The sequence below is a fragment of the Oncorhynchus mykiss genome, chromosome 6, assembly GCF_013265735.2.
Source record: "Oncorhynchus mykiss isolate Arlee chromosome 6, USDA_OmykA_1.1, whole genome shotgun sequence".
Lineage (NCBI taxonomy): Eukaryota > Metazoa > Chordata > Actinopteri > Salmoniformes > Salmonidae > Oncorhynchus > Oncorhynchus mykiss.
This window is the reverse complement of record NC_048570.1, coordinates 81,347,068-81,365,172: the sequence shown is the minus strand read 5'-3', so window position 1 is coordinate 81,365,172 and position 18,105 is coordinate 81,347,068. Positions and strand designations below refer to the sequence as shown.

General features: G+C 45.8%; 2 protein-coding genes across 2 annotated transcripts in view; one reads left to right on the top strand and one right to left on the bottom strand.

Annotated features, from left to right (window-relative positions):
- Positions 1-308: 308 nt before the first annotated feature.
- LOC118965046 (zinc-binding protein A33-like) lies at positions 309-1,376 on the top strand. Its single transcript, XM_036981786.1, has 2 exons — positions 309-324; positions 817-1,376. Exons 1-2 carry the CDS (start codon positions 309-311, stop codon positions 1,374-1,376), a joined length of 576 nt encoding a protein of 191 aa, XP_036837681.1.
- Positions 1,377-14,865: 13,489 nt separating this feature from the next.
- LOC110526110 (tumor necrosis factor alpha-induced protein 8-like protein 3) overlaps positions 14,866-18,105 on the bottom strand; it is a 47,545-nt gene continuing 44,305 nt past the window's right edge. The window contains exon 2 of the mRNA XM_036981119.1: positions 14,866-15,860. Within this exon, the coding sequence (XP_036837014.1) occupies positions 15,298-15,860 (563 nt within the window). The 3' untranslated portion in view covers positions 14,866-15,297. The remainder of the gene's footprint in view (positions 15,861-18,105) is intronic.

The window sequence follows — 18,105 nt, the reverse complement described above, 5'->3', positions numbered from 1 at the left end:
TCACAGAAAAACACAGCCATTTTTACAGCCAAACCTACAGGACATCATCTCTCCAGGAACAGGGTTGGAGAGCCCTGTTCTCAGGGTTTACAATTTCCATTGTGCAAATATGCAAATAGCACAAAGATTAGTCATAATCATATTATTAGTCATAATTATGTGGTAAAATATTACTGTATTGGAATTATTTTATGTTCACACCAAGAATGCTATTTTGTTTCATTTTTTTATTTGAAAATGTTCACACTTTAAATAACAGGAATTATAATTTGTTTTATTTGTTTAATTTACCCACAGATTTTGTAAACATGAATGGGAGTCCAGGTAAATTAATGACACTGAATTCTATTCCAAATAGATTAGATCACTTCATACTGTTTGCAGGTATACTGTATTATGGAAGAGTGATTATTTCTACACCTTGTCACTTAGCATATGTGTTTGGTTCTGAACTTGCATTAAAAAAATCAATCTCACTTTAACAATAGAGATGGAGATTTGTATAGTATACAGTATACTCTACTGTAACATTATATTACCATAGTTTCTGGTATCCCTCAAATCTGACAAACTCCTTCTCTATATTCTAGAACTTGAAACCATCAGTCCATCCACTTAGAGTTTCACATTAATAGTCATATCTTCACATACGGGTCTTACTTGAAATACCACGCATTCACATCTGCAATATACTGTATGTTGTTATCAATAGCAACCTATAGGCTACATATGTCTACAGTAATGTACTGGGCAGCAAAACCTGCAGTAAAGTTTGTTTTTCAAAATAATTCTAATAAAGTGTGTTTCTGTCCACAGTGGATGTGACTCTTGATCCTGATACAGCACATCCAAAACTCATCCTGTCTGAAGATGGGAAACAAGTTATATTTGGAGATGTATGGCAGGATCTCCCTTACAACCCAGAAAGGTTTGATACTTGTGTCAATGTCCTGGGAAAGGAGGGTTTCTCCTCAGGGAGATTCTACTATGATGTTCAGGTGAAGGGGAAGACAAGGTGGACTATTGGAGTGGCCAGAGAGTCCATCAACAGGAAGGGGAAGATTACAGTGAGCCCTGAAAATGGATACAGGACACTGTGGCTTAGAAATGGAGAGTACAAGGCTCTCTCTGGCCCCTCTGTCCCCCTCTCCCTGAGAGCGAAGCCCCAGAAGGTGGGGGTGTTTGTGGATTATAAGGAGGGCCAGGTCTCCTTCTATAATGTGGAGGCCAGGTCTCATATCTACTCTTTCACTGGCTACACCTTTACTGAGAAACTTTATCCATATTTTGGCCCCTGTCTTATTGACAGAGGTAAAAACTCAGCCCCACTGATCATCACTCCTGTAGATATCACTGACTTTCATATCAAACATTGAAATACTTTTAACATTTGTGTGTGTGCTACCAAACTTGTGTGTGGGTGTGGATAGTTGTGTATGAGTGCGTGTGTGAACATGTGAGTTTGGGTACATGTGTGTTTGTCTGCAAGTGCATGAGTGTGTTACTCACATTTTGAATTAATTATAGCATACCAACAGAGAGGGAATTCCCACCTTGTATAATTTCTGCTGAATGTCATCCTATGGTTTCCATGTTGTCTACATATAGCCCTATTATACAGTATGTAAGCCTAATGTATTGACATATTCTGAACATCAGTCTGGTCATAATAAACCTATTTGAACTTAATCGGCTTCATTCAAACTTGAAATAAAATCTAAATCAAACTTGTCAACATATATTTGACTTTGTCAACTGTAAAACCCCATGAATCAAATCATTCTGAATTATTGTCTGTCGTTGGTGAGGAAGAGTAATTAACTACTCAAACAGGCTGCTACTGATTGGCTGTGACATGTGTTGGTCTTTCTCAGGGGGCCTATCAGATATTTCCTCACTCAGGTCACATAACATAAATTACTCATTCAGGCTGGAGTTAAATCAGGAAGAGACAACATCATAATCAATCAATGAAAGATCAATCAACTCTGGTAACCGTCCCAGGGAGTGGGTCTGGGAGGGCTAGTGTGTGTGTCTGTATGTGTCCGTTCGTGCCTGCGTGTGTATTTATAGACTGTCTAATGTGTGGTAAGATACTGAGTGTCAGTTCATCAGCATCCTTGTCAATGCTCATCTGATATCCTGGCCCTTACCCATTAGGCTCTGTAGACAGTATTAAATGAGTAGCTATCAGGAATATGTTTTTCCCCTCTACAACACAACATCCTATCTGCCATGACCAAATATACAGTAAATAAAGATAGTTCTCTCTGGCCATTTACCATTTAAAATGTATTTTATAGTCTACTTAAAGGAAAAATCCACCCAAAACCACTCATTCCTATAAATTACAGTGTTAAATAAGAGAACAATATTTTTTTGTGAACAAATGTTAATTTTGGCTTTATAATAAGGTTGGTAGCAACATGTGAATAATGTTGTATCTGTTGCAGCTCGAGTTGACAACAAAATCCCCAATGCACTGCTCTCTCTATGGGCTGGTTGCCTAGCTAGCAAACGTAGCTACACACAATAATACCAAAGACAATGTCAGCATGTGAAGTAGCTAGTTAGCTGTAAAATCGCCTAAACAAATTGCACTATGAATTTAGGAGTCTACAATCTCACCATGTTCAACCTGCAGATCGATGTGCCTCACAGAGTTGAGTCAACGGCAGAGATACTTTTGAGGAGATGGGAAATTCCATTGGAATCACATTGTGCATGTCGCCCATGTATGTTGACCATGTACGTCAACGTGCCACGCTGTGCATTTTGGGCGATTCTGAGATAAGGAGCTCTCCTTCATGGAGTGAATTGGGTGCTAGCTCAAAAACCCAACATGAGCATGAATTTTGTCAACAAGAAGTACAACATTACAAATATTTTCAGAGACGTGAGATAATTAACTTGATGTATGTAATAGTGTATAGCGTTGGAATCGTGACATTACTTAATTGCGAGGAAAATATGCACGTTTCTCGACTCATAACCTGACTTTGAGAAAAGATTGCGTTTAGCAACTGCGTGATGCAGCATGGATAACGTCAACACGATTGGTCGACAGTCTGCTGGGTGGGGTGTTATACGTTCCACCATTCATAGCCCAAATGGGATTCCTACATCCTTTCTCTAATATCTCAAGCAATGGCACCATGCAATGCACCCTGGACTGAAGAGACAGACAAATAGGAGAAATGTGCTAGACCGTCTGTTAAATTAAACATTTCTCGTGGTAGGAATATCGCAAAAATTATATATCGCTATTTTCTCCTATTTAGCCAGCTAGCTTGCTGTTACTTGCTAATTTGTCCTGGGATATTAACATTGAGTTGTTATTTTACTTGAAATGCACAAGGTCCTCTACTCTGACAATTAATCCACACATAAAATGGTAAACTGAATTGTTTCTAGTCATCTCTCCTCCATCCAGGCTTTTTCTTCTTTGGACTTTATATGGCGATTGGCAACTAACTTTCATAATAACACCGTACCCAAACTGTCCGTGCGCCACTGTGCGCAAATTGATTTTGTCCCTCCACATCAAATGTGATCACGACACGCAGGTTGAAATATCAAAACAAACTCTGAACCAATTTTATTAATTTTGGGACAGTTTCAAAAAGCATTAAACATTTATGGCAATTTAGCTAACCGGTTACTTAAATGAAGTGGTGATCCTAACTGACCTAACACAGGGAATTTTTACTGGTTTTACTGATTAAATGTCAGGAATTGTGAAAAACTGAGTTTAAATGTATTTGGCTAAGGTGTATGTAAACTTCCGACTTCAACTGTAAACGTTGAGTTGTTATTTTACCTGAAATGCACAAGGTCCTCTACTCCGACAATTAATCCACACATAAAACGGTAAACCGAGTCTTTTCTAGTCATATCTCCTCCTTCCAGGCTTTTTTTCCTTTGGACTTTATATGGCGATTGGGATCTAACTTTCATAGTTACCACGACGACCAACCAAACTCAGTTCATCTTTCAATCACCTACGTGCTTGAGATGACACGTAAGTATCTGCTTCTATAAACCAATGAAGAGATGGGAGAAGCAGGACTTGCACCGCTATCGGTGTCACAAATAGAACTGACTTCTATTTTAGCGCTTGGCAGCGCAGACGCTCATTGGCGTGCACAAGCAGTGTGGGTGCAATAATTTAATAACATGTATGTATTTATTTGGCGACGCAAGCGGTGTGGTCAGCATGTAAGGTGCATTACCACAACTGACTTCAGCTCATCTTTCAATCACCCATGTGGGTATAACCAATGAGGAGATGGCACGTGGGTATATGCATCTAAAAGTCATTGAGGAGATGGGAGAGGCAGGACTTGCATCGCATTCTGCAACACAAATAGAAGCAACTTGCAAACGCAGACGCTCATTAGCGCTCGCGAGTAGTGCAGGTGCAATGATTGAATAACATGTATATGTACATTTATTTTGCAACACTCGCGCACTGCGTTTCTGCTGGTTCGAGACCCGTGCCGGCCGCGCCCGGGAGACCCATGAGGCCCAGCATCGTCCGAGTTAGGGGAGGGTTTGGCCGGCCGGGATGTCCTTGTCCCATCGCGCTGTAGCGACTTCTGTGGCGGGCAAGGCGCATGCACGCTGACACGGTCATCAGGTGTATGGTGTTTCCTCTGACACAAGTTATACCCATCCACAAAAAAACATTTTGTATGTATAAAATGTATACTAATAATATTTAAAATGACTAAATCGGGGAATTTTGTATAGATTAATTTAAATTTGCATCGAGCCGTTTCTGGGAAGATTCTGGTAAGATGCTGGGAAAGTCAGCTGAATTCCGATAGACGGAAATGGCCCGATCTACTTGGGCCAATTCTGTGCAGTCATTCATTTTGATTCCGGGCTGAGTCCGACATCTGATTCTAGGACGATTCAATCAGTTCCGACCCCCAGGTGAGGCTGCTTCTAGGACGATTCAATCATTTCTGACCCCCAGGAAGAGGCTGCTTATAGGACGATTCAATCAGTTCCGACCCCCAGGTGAGGCTGCTTCTAGGACGATTCAATCAGTTCTGACCGCCAGGAAGAGGCTGCTTCTAGGACGATTCAATCAGTTCCGACCCCCAGGTGAGGCTGCTTCTAGGACGATTCAATCAGTTCCGACCCCCAGGTGAGGCTGCTTCTAGGACGATTCAATCAGTTCCGACCCCCAGGTGAGGCTGCTTCTAGGACGATTCAATCAGTTCTGACCCCCAGGTGAGGCTGCTTCTAGGACGATTCAATCAGTTCCGACCCCCAGGTGAGACTGCTTCTAGGACGATTCAATCAGTTCCGACCCCCAGGTGAGGCTGCTTCTAGGACGATTCAATCAGTTCCGACCCCCAGGTGAGGCTGCTTTTAGGACGATTCAATCAGTTCCGACCCCAGGAAGAGGCTGCTTCTAGGACGATTCAATCAGTTCCGACCCCCAGGTGAGGCTGCTTCTAGGACGATTCAATCAGTTCCGACCCCCAGGTGAGGCTGCTTCTAGGACGATTCAATCAGTTCCGACCCCCAGGTGAGGCTGCTTCTAGGACGATTCAATCAGTTCTGACCCCCAGGTGAGGCTGCTTCTAGGACGATTCAATCAGTTCTGATCCCCAGGAAGAGGCTGCTTCTAGGACGATTCAATCAGTTCCGACCCCCAGGTGAGGCTGCTTCTAGGACGATTCAATCAGTTCTGACCCCCAGGAAGAGGCTGCTTCTAGGACAATTCAATCAGTTCCGACCCCCAGGTGAGGCTGCTTCTAGGACGATTCAATCAGTTCTGACCCCCAGGAAGAGGCTGCTTCTAGGACAATTCAATCAGTTCCGACCCCCAGGTGAGGCTGCTTCTAGGACGATTCAATCAGTTCTGACCCCCAGGTGAGGCTGCTTCTAGGACGATTCAATCAGTTCCGACCCCCAGGTGAGGCTGCTTCTAGGACGATTCAATCAGTTCCGACCCCCAGGTGAGGCTGCTTCTAGGACGATTCAATCAGTTCCGACCCCCAGGTGAGGCTGCTTTTAGGACGATTCAATCAGTTCCGACCCCCAGGAAGAGGCTGCTTCTAGGACGATTCAATCAGTTCCGACCCCCAGGAAGAGGCTGCTTCTAGGACGATTCAATCAGTTCCGACCCCCAGGTGAGGCTGCTTCTAGGACGATTCAATCAGTTCCGACCCCCAGGAAGAGGCTGCTTCTAGGACGATTCAATCAGTTCTGACCCCCAGGAAGAGGCTGCTTCTAGGACGATTCAATCAGTTCCGACCTTCAGGTGAGGCTGCTTCTAGGACGATTCAATCAGTTCCGACCCCCAGGTGAGGCTGCTTCTAGGACGATTCAATCAGTTCCGACCCCCAGGTGAGGCTGCTTCTAGGACGATTCAATCAGTTCCGACCCCCAGGTGAGGCTGCTTCTAGGACGATTCAATCAGTTCCGACCCCCAGGTGAGGCTGCTTCTAGGACGATTCAATCAGTTCCGACCCCCAGGAAAAGGCTGCTTCTAGGACGATTCAATCAGTTCTGACCCCCAGGAAGAGACTGCTTCTAGGACGATTCAATCAGTTCCGACCCCCAGGTGAGGCTGCTTCTAGGACGATTCAATCAGTTCTGACCCCCAGGTGAGGCTGCTTCTAGGACGATTCAATCAGTTCCGACCCCCAGGTGAGGCTGCTTCTAGGACGATTCAATCAGTTCCGACCCCCAGGTGAGGCTGCTTCTAGGACGATTCAATCAGTTCTGACCCCCAGGTGAGGCTGCTTCGAGGACGATTCAATCAGTTCCGACCCCCAGGTGAGGCTGCTTCTAGGACGATTCAATCAGTTCCGACCCCCAGGTGAGGCTGCTTCTAGGACGATTCAATCAGTTCTGACCCCCAGGTGAGGCTGCTTCTAGGACGATTCAATCAGTTCCGACCCCCAGGAAGAGGCTGCTTCTAGGACGATTCAATCAGTTCCGACCCCCAGGAAGAGGCTGCTTCTAGGACGATTCAATCAGTTCCGACCCCCAGGTGAGGCTGCTTCTAGGACGATTCAATCAGTTCCGACCCCCAGGAAGAGGCTGCTTCTAGGACGATTCAATCAGTTCCGACCCCCAGGAAGAGGCTGCTTCTAGGACGATTCAATCAGTTCTGACCCCCAGGTGAGGCTGCTTCTAGGACGATTCAATCAGTTCCGACCCCCAGGAAGAGGCTTCTTCAAGGACGATTCAATCAGTTCTGACCCCCAGGTGAGGCTGCTTCTAGGACGATTCAATCAGTTCCGACCCCCAGGAAGAGGCTGCTTCTAGGACGATTCAATCAGTTCCGACCCCCAGGAAGAGGCTGCTTCTAGGACGATTCAATCAGTTCCGACCCCCAGGTGAGGCTGCTTCTAGGACGATTCAATCAGTTCCGACCCCCTGGTGAGGCTGCTTCTAGGACGATTCAATCAGTTCCGACCCCCAGGAAGAGGCTGCTTCTAGGACGATTCAATCAGTTCCGACCCCCAGGTGATGCTGCTTCTAGGACGATTCAATCAGTTCCGACCCCCAGGTGAGGCTGCTTCTAGGCCGATTCCTCATTGCTAGCTGGGGTGAAAGCGGCGGTACAACATTATACGTCATACGGGACACAATTCTGACTGCTTGAAGGCCAATAACTCAGATACACATTAAAACATGAAATGACCCCGGGAACCGAAAAAAAACACGCACAAACATAATATAACATTCAAAAGGCCCTGGTTCTCATTAGCCTGACAACTCTTCCTCTGTTCTGTCGCTGGATACATTTACTGTATATATAATATTCTTCCTGTGGTCCTTTGACTCCTGGGCCCTGTAAACTAACTCCAGACCCTGGCTTTTTATTTTTCTTTCTTTCTTTCTTTCTTTCTTTCTTTCTTTCTTTCTTTCTTTCTTTCTTTCTTTCTTTCTTTCTTTCTCCTCTCTCTCTCTCTTCCTCCCTCTCTCTCTCTCTCTCTCTCTCTCTCTCTCTCTCTCTCTCTCTCTCTTATACATACCTTTCCCATGGCACACATCCATTTACACCCCTTTGTGCATGTTATCCCTCTTGCAGCCCAAACACTCTACTCCATTCCCACAAACACAGCATTACACCCTTGAACACACAGACACATACTGTACACAGACGAGCTAAATCGCTAAATACGTGTGTATGTGTGTGTTACAGTTTGAATGAATTGTTATGTGTTTGTTACTATGGTTATATATAGCATACTAACAGAGAGGGAATTCCCACCTTGTATAATTTCTGCTGAATGTCATCCTATGGATTCCATGTTGTCTTCATATAGCCTTATTATACAGTATGTGAGCCAAATGTACTGACATATTCTGAATAAGTTTTCCAAGTACAGTGAAATGCCTTTCTTGCAAGCGCTAACCCCAATAATGCAGTAATCAATAACAATGTAGAATGGTATCGAACACATCAAACACGTTTTCCATGTGTTTGATTCCATTCCATTCACTCCATTGCAGACATTATTATAAGCAGACCTCCCCTCTGCAGCCTCCGGTGTTGTAGGAGAGTGGATGTGCGTGCGTTTAGTCAGTATAAATGTATCTGCAGATTATGTGTGTGTGAGCAAATGATGGAGTGAGTGTTTGTATATGTGTTGGAGTACCAGTGTGTGTAGTGTGTAGGGCCCTGTGAGTGTGCATAAAGACAGCGCAAAAATACAAATAAAATACAAAGATCAACTCAGTCTGTGTAGCCATTTTGTTAGCTATTTAGTTAGCTATTTAGCATTCTTATGACATGGGGGTAGAAGCTGTTCAGGAGCCTGTTGGTGTCAGACTTGGCACCTTTAAGGACTTTCCAGGCCATCCTTTCACACCGCCTGATATAGAGGTCCTGATATATGGCAGGGAGCTCAGCACCAGTGATGTATTGGGCTGTCCACACCACCCTCTGTAGCGCCATGCGATCGAGTGCGGTGCTATTGCCATACCAAGCTGTGATGCAGCCAGTCAAGATGCTCTCAATGGTACAGCTGTGGAACTTTTTGAGGATTAGAGGGTCCATGCCAAACCTTTTCAACCTCCTGAGGGGACAATTTTAAGTTCTTAGTGATTTGGACACAGAGGAACTTGAAGCTCTTGACCAGCTCCACTGCAGCCCAGTTGATGTGGATGGGGGCGTGCTAGCCCCCTGTTTCCTGTAGTCCACTATCAGCTCTTTGGTCTTACTGATGTTGAGGGAGAGGTTGTTGTTCCGGCCCCACACTGCCAAGTGACTGACCTCCTCCCTATATGCTGTCTCATCGTCGCCGGTGATCAGGCCTACCACCATCGTGTCGTCAGCAAACTTGATGATGGTGTTGCAGTCGTGCGTGTACAGTGAGTACAGGAGGGGACCAAGCACACACTCCTGAGGGGCACCCTTGTTGGGGATCAGTGTGGATATGTTGTTGCCTACCCTCACCACCTGGGGTCGGCCCGTCAGGAAGTCCAGGATCCAGTTGCAGAGGGAGGTGTTAAGCTTACTGATGAGCTTTGAGGGGACAATGGTGTTGAACGCTGAGCTGTAGTCAATGAACAACATTCTCACACAGGTGGGTGAGGGCAGTGTGGAGCACAATTTAAATTACGTTGTCTGTGGATCTGTTGGGGCGGTATGCAAATTGGAGTGGGTCTAGGGTGTCTGGGATGATGAAGTTGATGTGTGTCATGACCAGCCTCTCAAATCACTTGATGATACATAAATCATATTAAAGAGAACTTATTAACTTGAATCAGCCTCATCATTGGGGGTGTGTGTGGGGGGTGTGTGTGGGAGGGGGGTGTGCGGTAAGATACTGAGTGTCACTTCCTCATCATCTGTATCATCGCTCATCGGATGCCCTAATATAATAATAGATGCCAGCAGACTCTAATAGCAGACTCCTTTATCTAAAGGCACTTACAGTCATTTTGCAAATGGGTGGTCCTGGTAATAAAACCCATTACCCTGGCGTTACAAGCAATGCTACCTATTGGCCCCAAACTATATGCTCTGTAGAAAGGGTTGAATAAGTATCACCAACAAGGTGAAAGAACACTTAAACACAGCAGCTATACAGCAATACAGATAGTACAAATGGCACCCTATTCCCTACACAGTGAGCAGTGAGTACTGTAGGACTCTATATAGGCAATAGGGTGCAATTTGGAACAAAGACCAAGTATCCGTAGAGCCAGTTATGATGTTCCTCTTTCCTGCCACTAGAGGTCACAGGTCTCTGATATTGGGCTCTTGTCAAAGATAGTGTACTTCTGTACATAGGGAATAGGGTGACATTTGAGACAATCGGAGCATGGGCTCCTCATGAGGTCACTGACACAGAGGCCAGTCTGGAAAGACTGGATGTGTTTCATCCATGCTTCATTACTTGGTATTTATAACCCACACCACCTGTGTGCTGTGTGTGTGTTTATGCATTTCTCTGTGTGTGTGTGAGAGTGTGAAAGTGTGCAAGTGTGCATATGTGTGTGCCTGCTAGTGTGTGCTTGAGCAAGAGGGCGTGCGTGGATGTGCATGTGTCACCAGGCCATGTCCTGAGGTCCAATTCAAACCTCTGTCTCCTCAGTCTCATTGTCCTGCGGCCCTATTCTAACCTCTGTCTCCTCAGTGTCATTGTCCTGCGGCCCTATTCTATCCTCAGTCTCCTCAGTCTCATTGTCGTTCGGCCCTATTCTATCCTCAGTCTCATTGTGCTGCGGCCCTATTCTATCCTCAGTCTCCTCAGTCTCATTGTCCTGCGGCCCTATTCTAACCTCAGTCTCCTCAGTCTCATTGTCCTACGGCTCTATTCTATCCTCTGTCTCCTCAGTCTCATTGTCCTGCGGCTCTATTCTATCCCCAGTCTCATTGTCCTGCGGCCCTATTCTATACTCAGTCTCCTCAGTCTCATTGTGGTGCGGCCCTATTCTATCCTCAGTCTCCTCAGTCTCATTGTCCTGCGGCCCTATTCTATCCTCAGTCTCCTCAGTCTCATTGTCCTGCGGCCCTATTCTATCCTCAGTCTCCTCAGTCTCATTGTCCTGCGGCCCTATTCTAACCTCAGTCTCCTCAGTCTCATTGTCCTACGGCTCTATTCTATCCTCTGTCTCCTCAGTCTCATTGTCCTGAGGCCCTATTCTAAGCTCAGTCTCCTCAGTCTAATAGTCCCTAAGTCCTATTCTATCCTCAGTCTCCTCAGTCTCATTGTCCTGCGGCCCTATTCTAACCTCAGTCTCCTCAGTCTCATTGTCCTACGGCTCTATTCTATCCTCTGTCTCCTCAGTCTCATTGTCGTTCGGCCCTATTCTATCCTCAGTCTCATTGTGCTGCGGCCCTATTCTATCCTCAGTCTCCTCAGTCTCATTGTCCTGCGGCCCTATTCTAACCTCAGTCTCCTCAGTCTCATTGTCCTACGGCTCTATTCTATCCTCAGTCTCCTCAGTCTCATTGTCCTGCGGCTCTATTCTATCCCCAGTCTCATTGTCCTGCGGCCCTATTCTATACTCAGTCTCCTCAGTCTCATTGTGGTGCAGCCCTATTCTATCCTCAGTCTCCTCAGTCTCATTGTCCTGCGGCCCTATTCTATCCTCAGTCTCCTCAGTCTCATTGTCCTGCGGCCCTATTCTATCCTCAGTCTCCTCAGTCTCATTGTCCTGCGGCCCTATTCTAACCTCAGTCTCCTCAGTCTCATTGTCCTACGGCTCTATTCTATCCTCTGTCTCCTCAGTCTCATTGTCCTGAGGCCCTATTCTAAGCTCAGTCTCCTCAGTCTAATAGTCCCTAAGTCCTATTCTATCCTCTGTCTCCTCAGTCTCATTGTCCTGCGGCCCTATTCTAAGCTCAGTCTCCTCAGTCTAATAGTCCTGAAGTCCTATTCTATTCTCAGTCTCATTGTCCTGAGGCCCTATTCTAAGCTCAGTCTCCTCAGTCTCATTGTCCTGCGGCCCTATTCTAAGCTCAGTCTCCTCAGTCTAATAGTCCTGAAGTCCTATTCTATTCTCAGTCTCATTGTCCTGAGGCCCTATTCTAAGCTCAGTCTCCTCAGTCTAATAGTCCTGAAGTCCTATTCTATCCTCAGTCTCATTGTCTCACAGTTCAAGCCTCTCAATCATTCATGTAATGTAGGATGCCTGAATCAGCTGGAGACTTTGAGGAGGAGAGGAGAGGAGGAGGTGAGGGGAGTGGAGGGGAGGGGAGGGAAGGAGAGATAGGGGGGGAAAAGAGGAGTGAAGAGAGGAGGAGGAGGCGGGGAGGAGGTGAGGGGAGTGGAGGATAGGTTAGGGAAGGAGAGATAGGAGGGGAAAAGAGGAGTGAAGAGAGGAGAGGAGGAGGTGAGGGGAGTGGAGGGGAGGGTAGGGAAGGAGAGATAGGAGGGGAAAAGAGGAGTGAAGAGAGGAGGAGGAGGCGGGGAGGGGAGAAGGGGGATAAAAGGATGGGAGAAGATGGGAAAGGAGAGGATGGGTGGAGGGGAGCAGGATGAGTGGTCATAAAATGTAACTGAACAAAGCATCAAACTTCAAGCACTGATTTATAAGGACTCTTTAATAAAATATGAACTTGTTACACCCTGGCAGAGAGGCTACAGACACAGACACATGATGCGCACAAGAGCACACACACTCACACACACATACTGTACGTCTTACTATACTTGTGAGGACTTTTTGGGGACCAACAATTGATTCATAATCGCATTTTCCTTAACGCTAAACCTAATCCTTACCTTAACCCTAACCTTAACCCCTAACCCTAACTTCTAACCCTAACCGTAACCCTAAACCTAACCTCTAACCTCTAACCCTAACCCTAATTCTAACACTAATCCTTAACCTAATCCCTAGCCTTTAGAGCATTTTTGCAAGTGAGTAACGGCAACATTTCCTAACTTCCCTGAATTTTAGTTGGTTTACTATTTTTGTATTCTCAAGTATAGTAAAATGTGTACAGACACACATACACACACACAAAACACTGCTCTATAGGTAAAATGCAGAGAACACCATAGGGACAGAGTTATCATCAAGGCCTTAACAGTCAGAGCTGCAAGATTAATTTAGGCCTCAATCCATGGCGTGCTGCAACCAACAATGCAGCTTTTAAAGGCATTTGCCCCGACATTCCCAGAGATCGTATTCATGGTAAACATCTTGTGGGCCTCCTTCTTTAAAACATTGTTATAGTGCATGGAGGATTGAATCCCAGCCTTAGTATTTGTCAGGAAATGGTAACGGTTGGCTGTGATTGGTTAACGATGTATACAGTATACAGTACTATATGGTCAGGAGTTTTTCCTGGTAATGAAGGTCACGTGGTCAGGAAAAACTCCAGGTCCTGATATAAGACATCATGACGCCCACACACAGTAATGATGACAAAAGGAGAGAGAACAAACAGTGTATTTACAAAACATCATAATTATTTTTGGCCTTGATTCAGAGCAGTAAAGCTATAAGTACGAACACTACAGAATAAAGTATGTATAATGTTGCCATCACGTAATCAACACAGATTCTGGATTTCTTGAATGCCAAAGAGGGAAAAAAGTATTCTGATTCACAGGTCTCTCATGGGTCTTGTTGTTTTATGTGGGCTACGTTGCTATGTGAACGACCAGTCGCAGTCATAGCCTATCAGACGCTAAGCTGGTGATCCACCCCCCATTTCACACTCTCCTGATGTGACTTCCTAGACGCTATTAGGATATAATATCTGTCACTTAGCAGATGCTTTTATGCAAAGCCACTAACCGAACAATGTCCGTGAGTGAATATGTCTTTAATATGTGTGTATGATCCTTGTGGGAAGTGAACCAATTACCTTGGATTTGCTAGCGCCACACTCTTACCAACTTTGGAGATGGAGAGGGAGTTGGAGAAGGAGAGGGTGAGGGAGAAGGATGTAGAGAAAACACCTCACGGAACAGAGTTGTGACACCAGTTAAATATCTTAGAATTATACATACAGTTCATCAACGTCATGGAAACTCCATAGAAATAAGGAGAGAAACAAGGAGAGGAAAGTAGAGGAGCAGGAGAATAAGGAGAGAAACAAGGAGAGGAAAGAAGAGGAGCAGGAGAATAAGGAGAGAAACAAGGAAAGGAAAGTAGAGGATCAGGAGAATAAGGAGAGAAACAAGGAGAGGAAAGTAGAGGATCAGGAGAATAAGGAGAGAAACAAGGAGAGGAAAGTAGAGGAGCAGGAGAATAAGGAGAGAAACAAGGAGAGGAAAGTAGAGGAGCAGGAGAATAAGGAGAGAAACAAGGAGAGGAAAGTAGAGGATCAGGAGAATAAGGAGAGAAACAAGGACAGGAAAGTAGAGGAGCAGGAGAATAAGGAGAGAAACAAGGAGAGGAAAGTAGAGGATCAGGAGAATAAGGAGAGAAACAAGGACAGGAAAGTAGAGGAGCAGGAGAATAAGGAGAGAAACAAGGAGAGGAAAGAAGATGAGCGGGAGAATAAGGAGAGAAACAAGGAGAGGAAAGTAGAGGAGCATGAGAATAAGGAGAGAAACAAGGAGAGGAAGATTAAAGCATGTCCCTGTCCAGGAAGCTCAGTAGAATAAAAGAGAGATCCGGGCAGGAGAGAAAAGAGAGGAGGATGTGGGAGAGGAGGAGAGAAAAGAGAGGAGGAAGTGGGAGAGGAGGAGAGAAAAGAGAGGAGGAAGTTGGAGAGGAGGAGAGAAAAGAGAGGAGGAAGTAGGAGAGGAGGAGAGAAAAGAGAGGAGGAAGTGGGAGAGGAGGGGAGAAAAGAGAGGAGGAAGTAGGAGAGGAGGAGAGAAAAGAGAGGAGGAAGTAGGAGAGGAGGAGAGAAAAGAGAGGAGGAAGTAGGAGAGGAGGAGAGAAAAGAGAGGAGGAAGTAGGAGAGGAGGGGAGAAAAGAGAGGAGGAAGTGGGAGAGGAGGAGAGAAAAGAGAGGAGGAAGTTGGAGAACAGGAGGAAAAATAAGGTTAAAGGTAGAACAGAACAGATCAGGGTTTTTAAAAAGAGAAGGAATGAGAGGAGGGAAAGCAGATCCGTGGAGAGACCGGAGGAAGAGGAGGAGTGTGTCCCAATAATCTCTCCTTCTTCCTGAAGTGTGCACTCATCTGCTACTCCCCACAAATGTAAAAATATTGGATTAGTGTAGGCATGGGCTACAAGGAAGTTCCATATACCAATAATTTCCTTTCAAATCCATGAAGGTAGGTGAACAAGTGCACACTTCAGGAGAAAGGGGGGATTATTGAGCCGCAACCATGGAGATTGAGTAATAGGAAGGGAGGAGCAGGGTCAAATGTCAGGTGAGAGGTGAGAGATCAGGGGTCAGAGGTTAAAGCGTTCCCTCGTCCAGCAGTTTGTTGATCCCGTTGCAGATCTTCCTCAGGTACAGTCTGTAATCCTCTCCATCTCCGTACAGCTCGGCCAGGAACTCCCCGTGGGCAAAGTGGTTGAACACGTGGTCGATGCGAGTGTGCGACCGCAGGGTCAGGTGCTGCTCCACCAGCGCATGCAGAAGATCCCGGCATTCCAGCAGCAACTCTGACAGAATGCGGTGGTCGAACGTGTAGTCCACCTCGTAGAAGCTGACCGCCGTCATGGCTGCCTGGTTCATCTTTTTCTTGAAGCGTTCGACCGTGTCCAGTTCGTCTGGGCTGAACTGGTGGTTGCGGTATAGGATGCCGATCTTCAGGGCGATCTTGATGACGTCTTTGACGATCTTGTGGGCCTCCTTCTTACTCTTGGTGAACTCCCGGCTGACCTTGTACAGCTCGTCCAGGATCTCACTGCTGACGTCGTCCGTCAGGAGGTTGGCCACCGCCACGGTCGCCATCTTGGATAGGATCTTTTTCTGTGCCTGGAGGGCCAGGGAGCGAGAGTTGAAACACTCCTGGCCTGGAGGGGGGAGATAGGGTGGAGAAGGAGGGAGAGAGAGAGATGGGGAGGAGAGGATGGTGGGGGAGAGAGGGGAGGAGTTAGGGGGGGGAGAGTTGGGGAGAGGGGGGATGGAGGAAGGGGAGGTAGGAGGACGGATAAGGAGAGGGGGGAAGAGGGAGATAGGGGGAGTAACGGGAGAGAGATACAGAGAGGTGTAGATGAAGGAGAGAGGGGGAAGAGGGAGATAGGGGGAGTAATGGGAGAGAGATAGAGAGAGGTGTAGATGAAGGAGAGAGATAGAGAGAGGTGTAGATGAAGGAGAGAGGGGGAAGAGGGAGATAGGGGGAGTAATGGGAGAGAGATAGAGAGAGGTGTAGATGAAGGAGATAGGGGGAAGAGGTGTAGATGAAGGAGAGAGAGAGTTAGTGTTTAGCTCCATAGCCCACACAGTCAAACACACATTCCTCTCTGTCTCTCTGTTTAAAGCTCTTGTCAAAGAGAAGGACGAATCAGGACCAAACACACAGAGAAGATAGGATTTATACTAACCCTCCTTTTAAAGTCATACCGTAGAGAGGCACTTCTTACAGTGAACACATACTGTAAACTCAGAGTACAGGAGTCAAACTCATTGTCACATAGGTCTACAGTTGTACTGTGCTTGTCAGACCAGCAGCAATTATATCAGTAGCATTAAAGTCTGAAGAGTCTGAAGAGGATCAGTTCCTGGATCAGTAAAGGTTAAATGAAGTCAGTACAGTAAATTATCTGGAAAATCAAATCGTCTGAAACTTGCAGTGAAATGGCCGACACACACACATTCTCACACACATACGCAGTACAATAGTCTGGATAGCTTTGCGTCATTTACCTCTTACATTCTCTAACGTAAAAACAACAACTTCTCTGGCTACTTTCTCTTTTGTCAAACAACACTTATTTTAGATAATCATTCCACTCCTTCATACTACAGTCGTGGCCAAAAGTTTTGAGAATGACACAAATATACATTTTCACAAAGTTTGCTGCTTCAGTGTCTTTAGATATTTTTGTTAGATGTTACTATGGAATACTGAAGTATAATTACAAGCATTTCATAAGTGTCAAAGGCTTTTATTGACAATTACATGAAGTTGATGCAAAGAGTCAATATTTGCAGTGTTGACCCTTCTTTTTCAAGACCTCTGCAATCCACCCTGGCAGGCTGTCAATTAACTTATGGGCCACATCCTGACTGATGGCAGTCCATTCTTGCATAATCAATGCTTGGAGTTTTTCAGAATTTGTGTGTTTTTGTTTGTCCACCCGCCTCTTGAGGCTTGACCTCAAGTTTTCAATGGGATTAAGGTCTGGGGAGTTTCCTGGCCATGGACCTAAAATATCTATGTTTTGTTCCCCGAGCCACTTAGTTATCACTTTTGCCTTATGGCAAGGTGCTCCATCATGCTGGAAAAGGCATTGTTCATCACCAAACTGTTCCTGGATGGTTGGAAGAAGTTGCTCTCGGAGGATGTGTTGGTACCATTCTTTATTCATGGCTGTTTTCTTAGGCAAAAACGTTTTCTTGGCTGAGAAGCAACCCCACACATGAATGGTCTCAGGATGCTTTACTGTTGGCATGACACAGGACTGATGGTAGCGCTCACCTTGTCTTCTCCGGACAATATTTTTTCCGGATGCCCCAAACAATCGGAAAGAGGATTCATCAGAGAAAATGACTTTACCCCAGTCCTCAGCAGTCCAATCCCTGTACCTTTTGCAGAATATCAGTCTGTCCCTGATGTTTTTCCTGAAGTGGCTTCTTTACTGCCCTTCTTGACACCAGGCCATCCTTCAAAAGTCTTTGCCTCACTGTGCGTGCAGATGCACTCACACCTGCCTGCTGCCATTCCTGAGCAAGCTCTGTACTGGTGGTGCCCCGATCCTGCAGCTGAATCAACTTTAGGAGATGGCCCTGGCGCTTGCTGGACCTTCTTGGGCGCCCTGAAGCCTTCTTCACAACAGTTGAACCTCTCTCCTTGAAGTTCTTGATGATCTGATAAATGGTTGATTTTATGTGCAATCTTACTGGCAGCAATATCCTTGCCTGTGAAACCGTTTATGTGCAAAGCAATGATGACTGCACATGTTTCCTTGCAAGTAACCATGGTTGACAGAGTAGGAACAATGATTCCAATCACCACCGTCCTTTTCAAACTTACGCTCTGTTATTCGAACTCAATCAGCATGACAGAGTGATCTCCAGCCTTGTCCTCGTCAACAC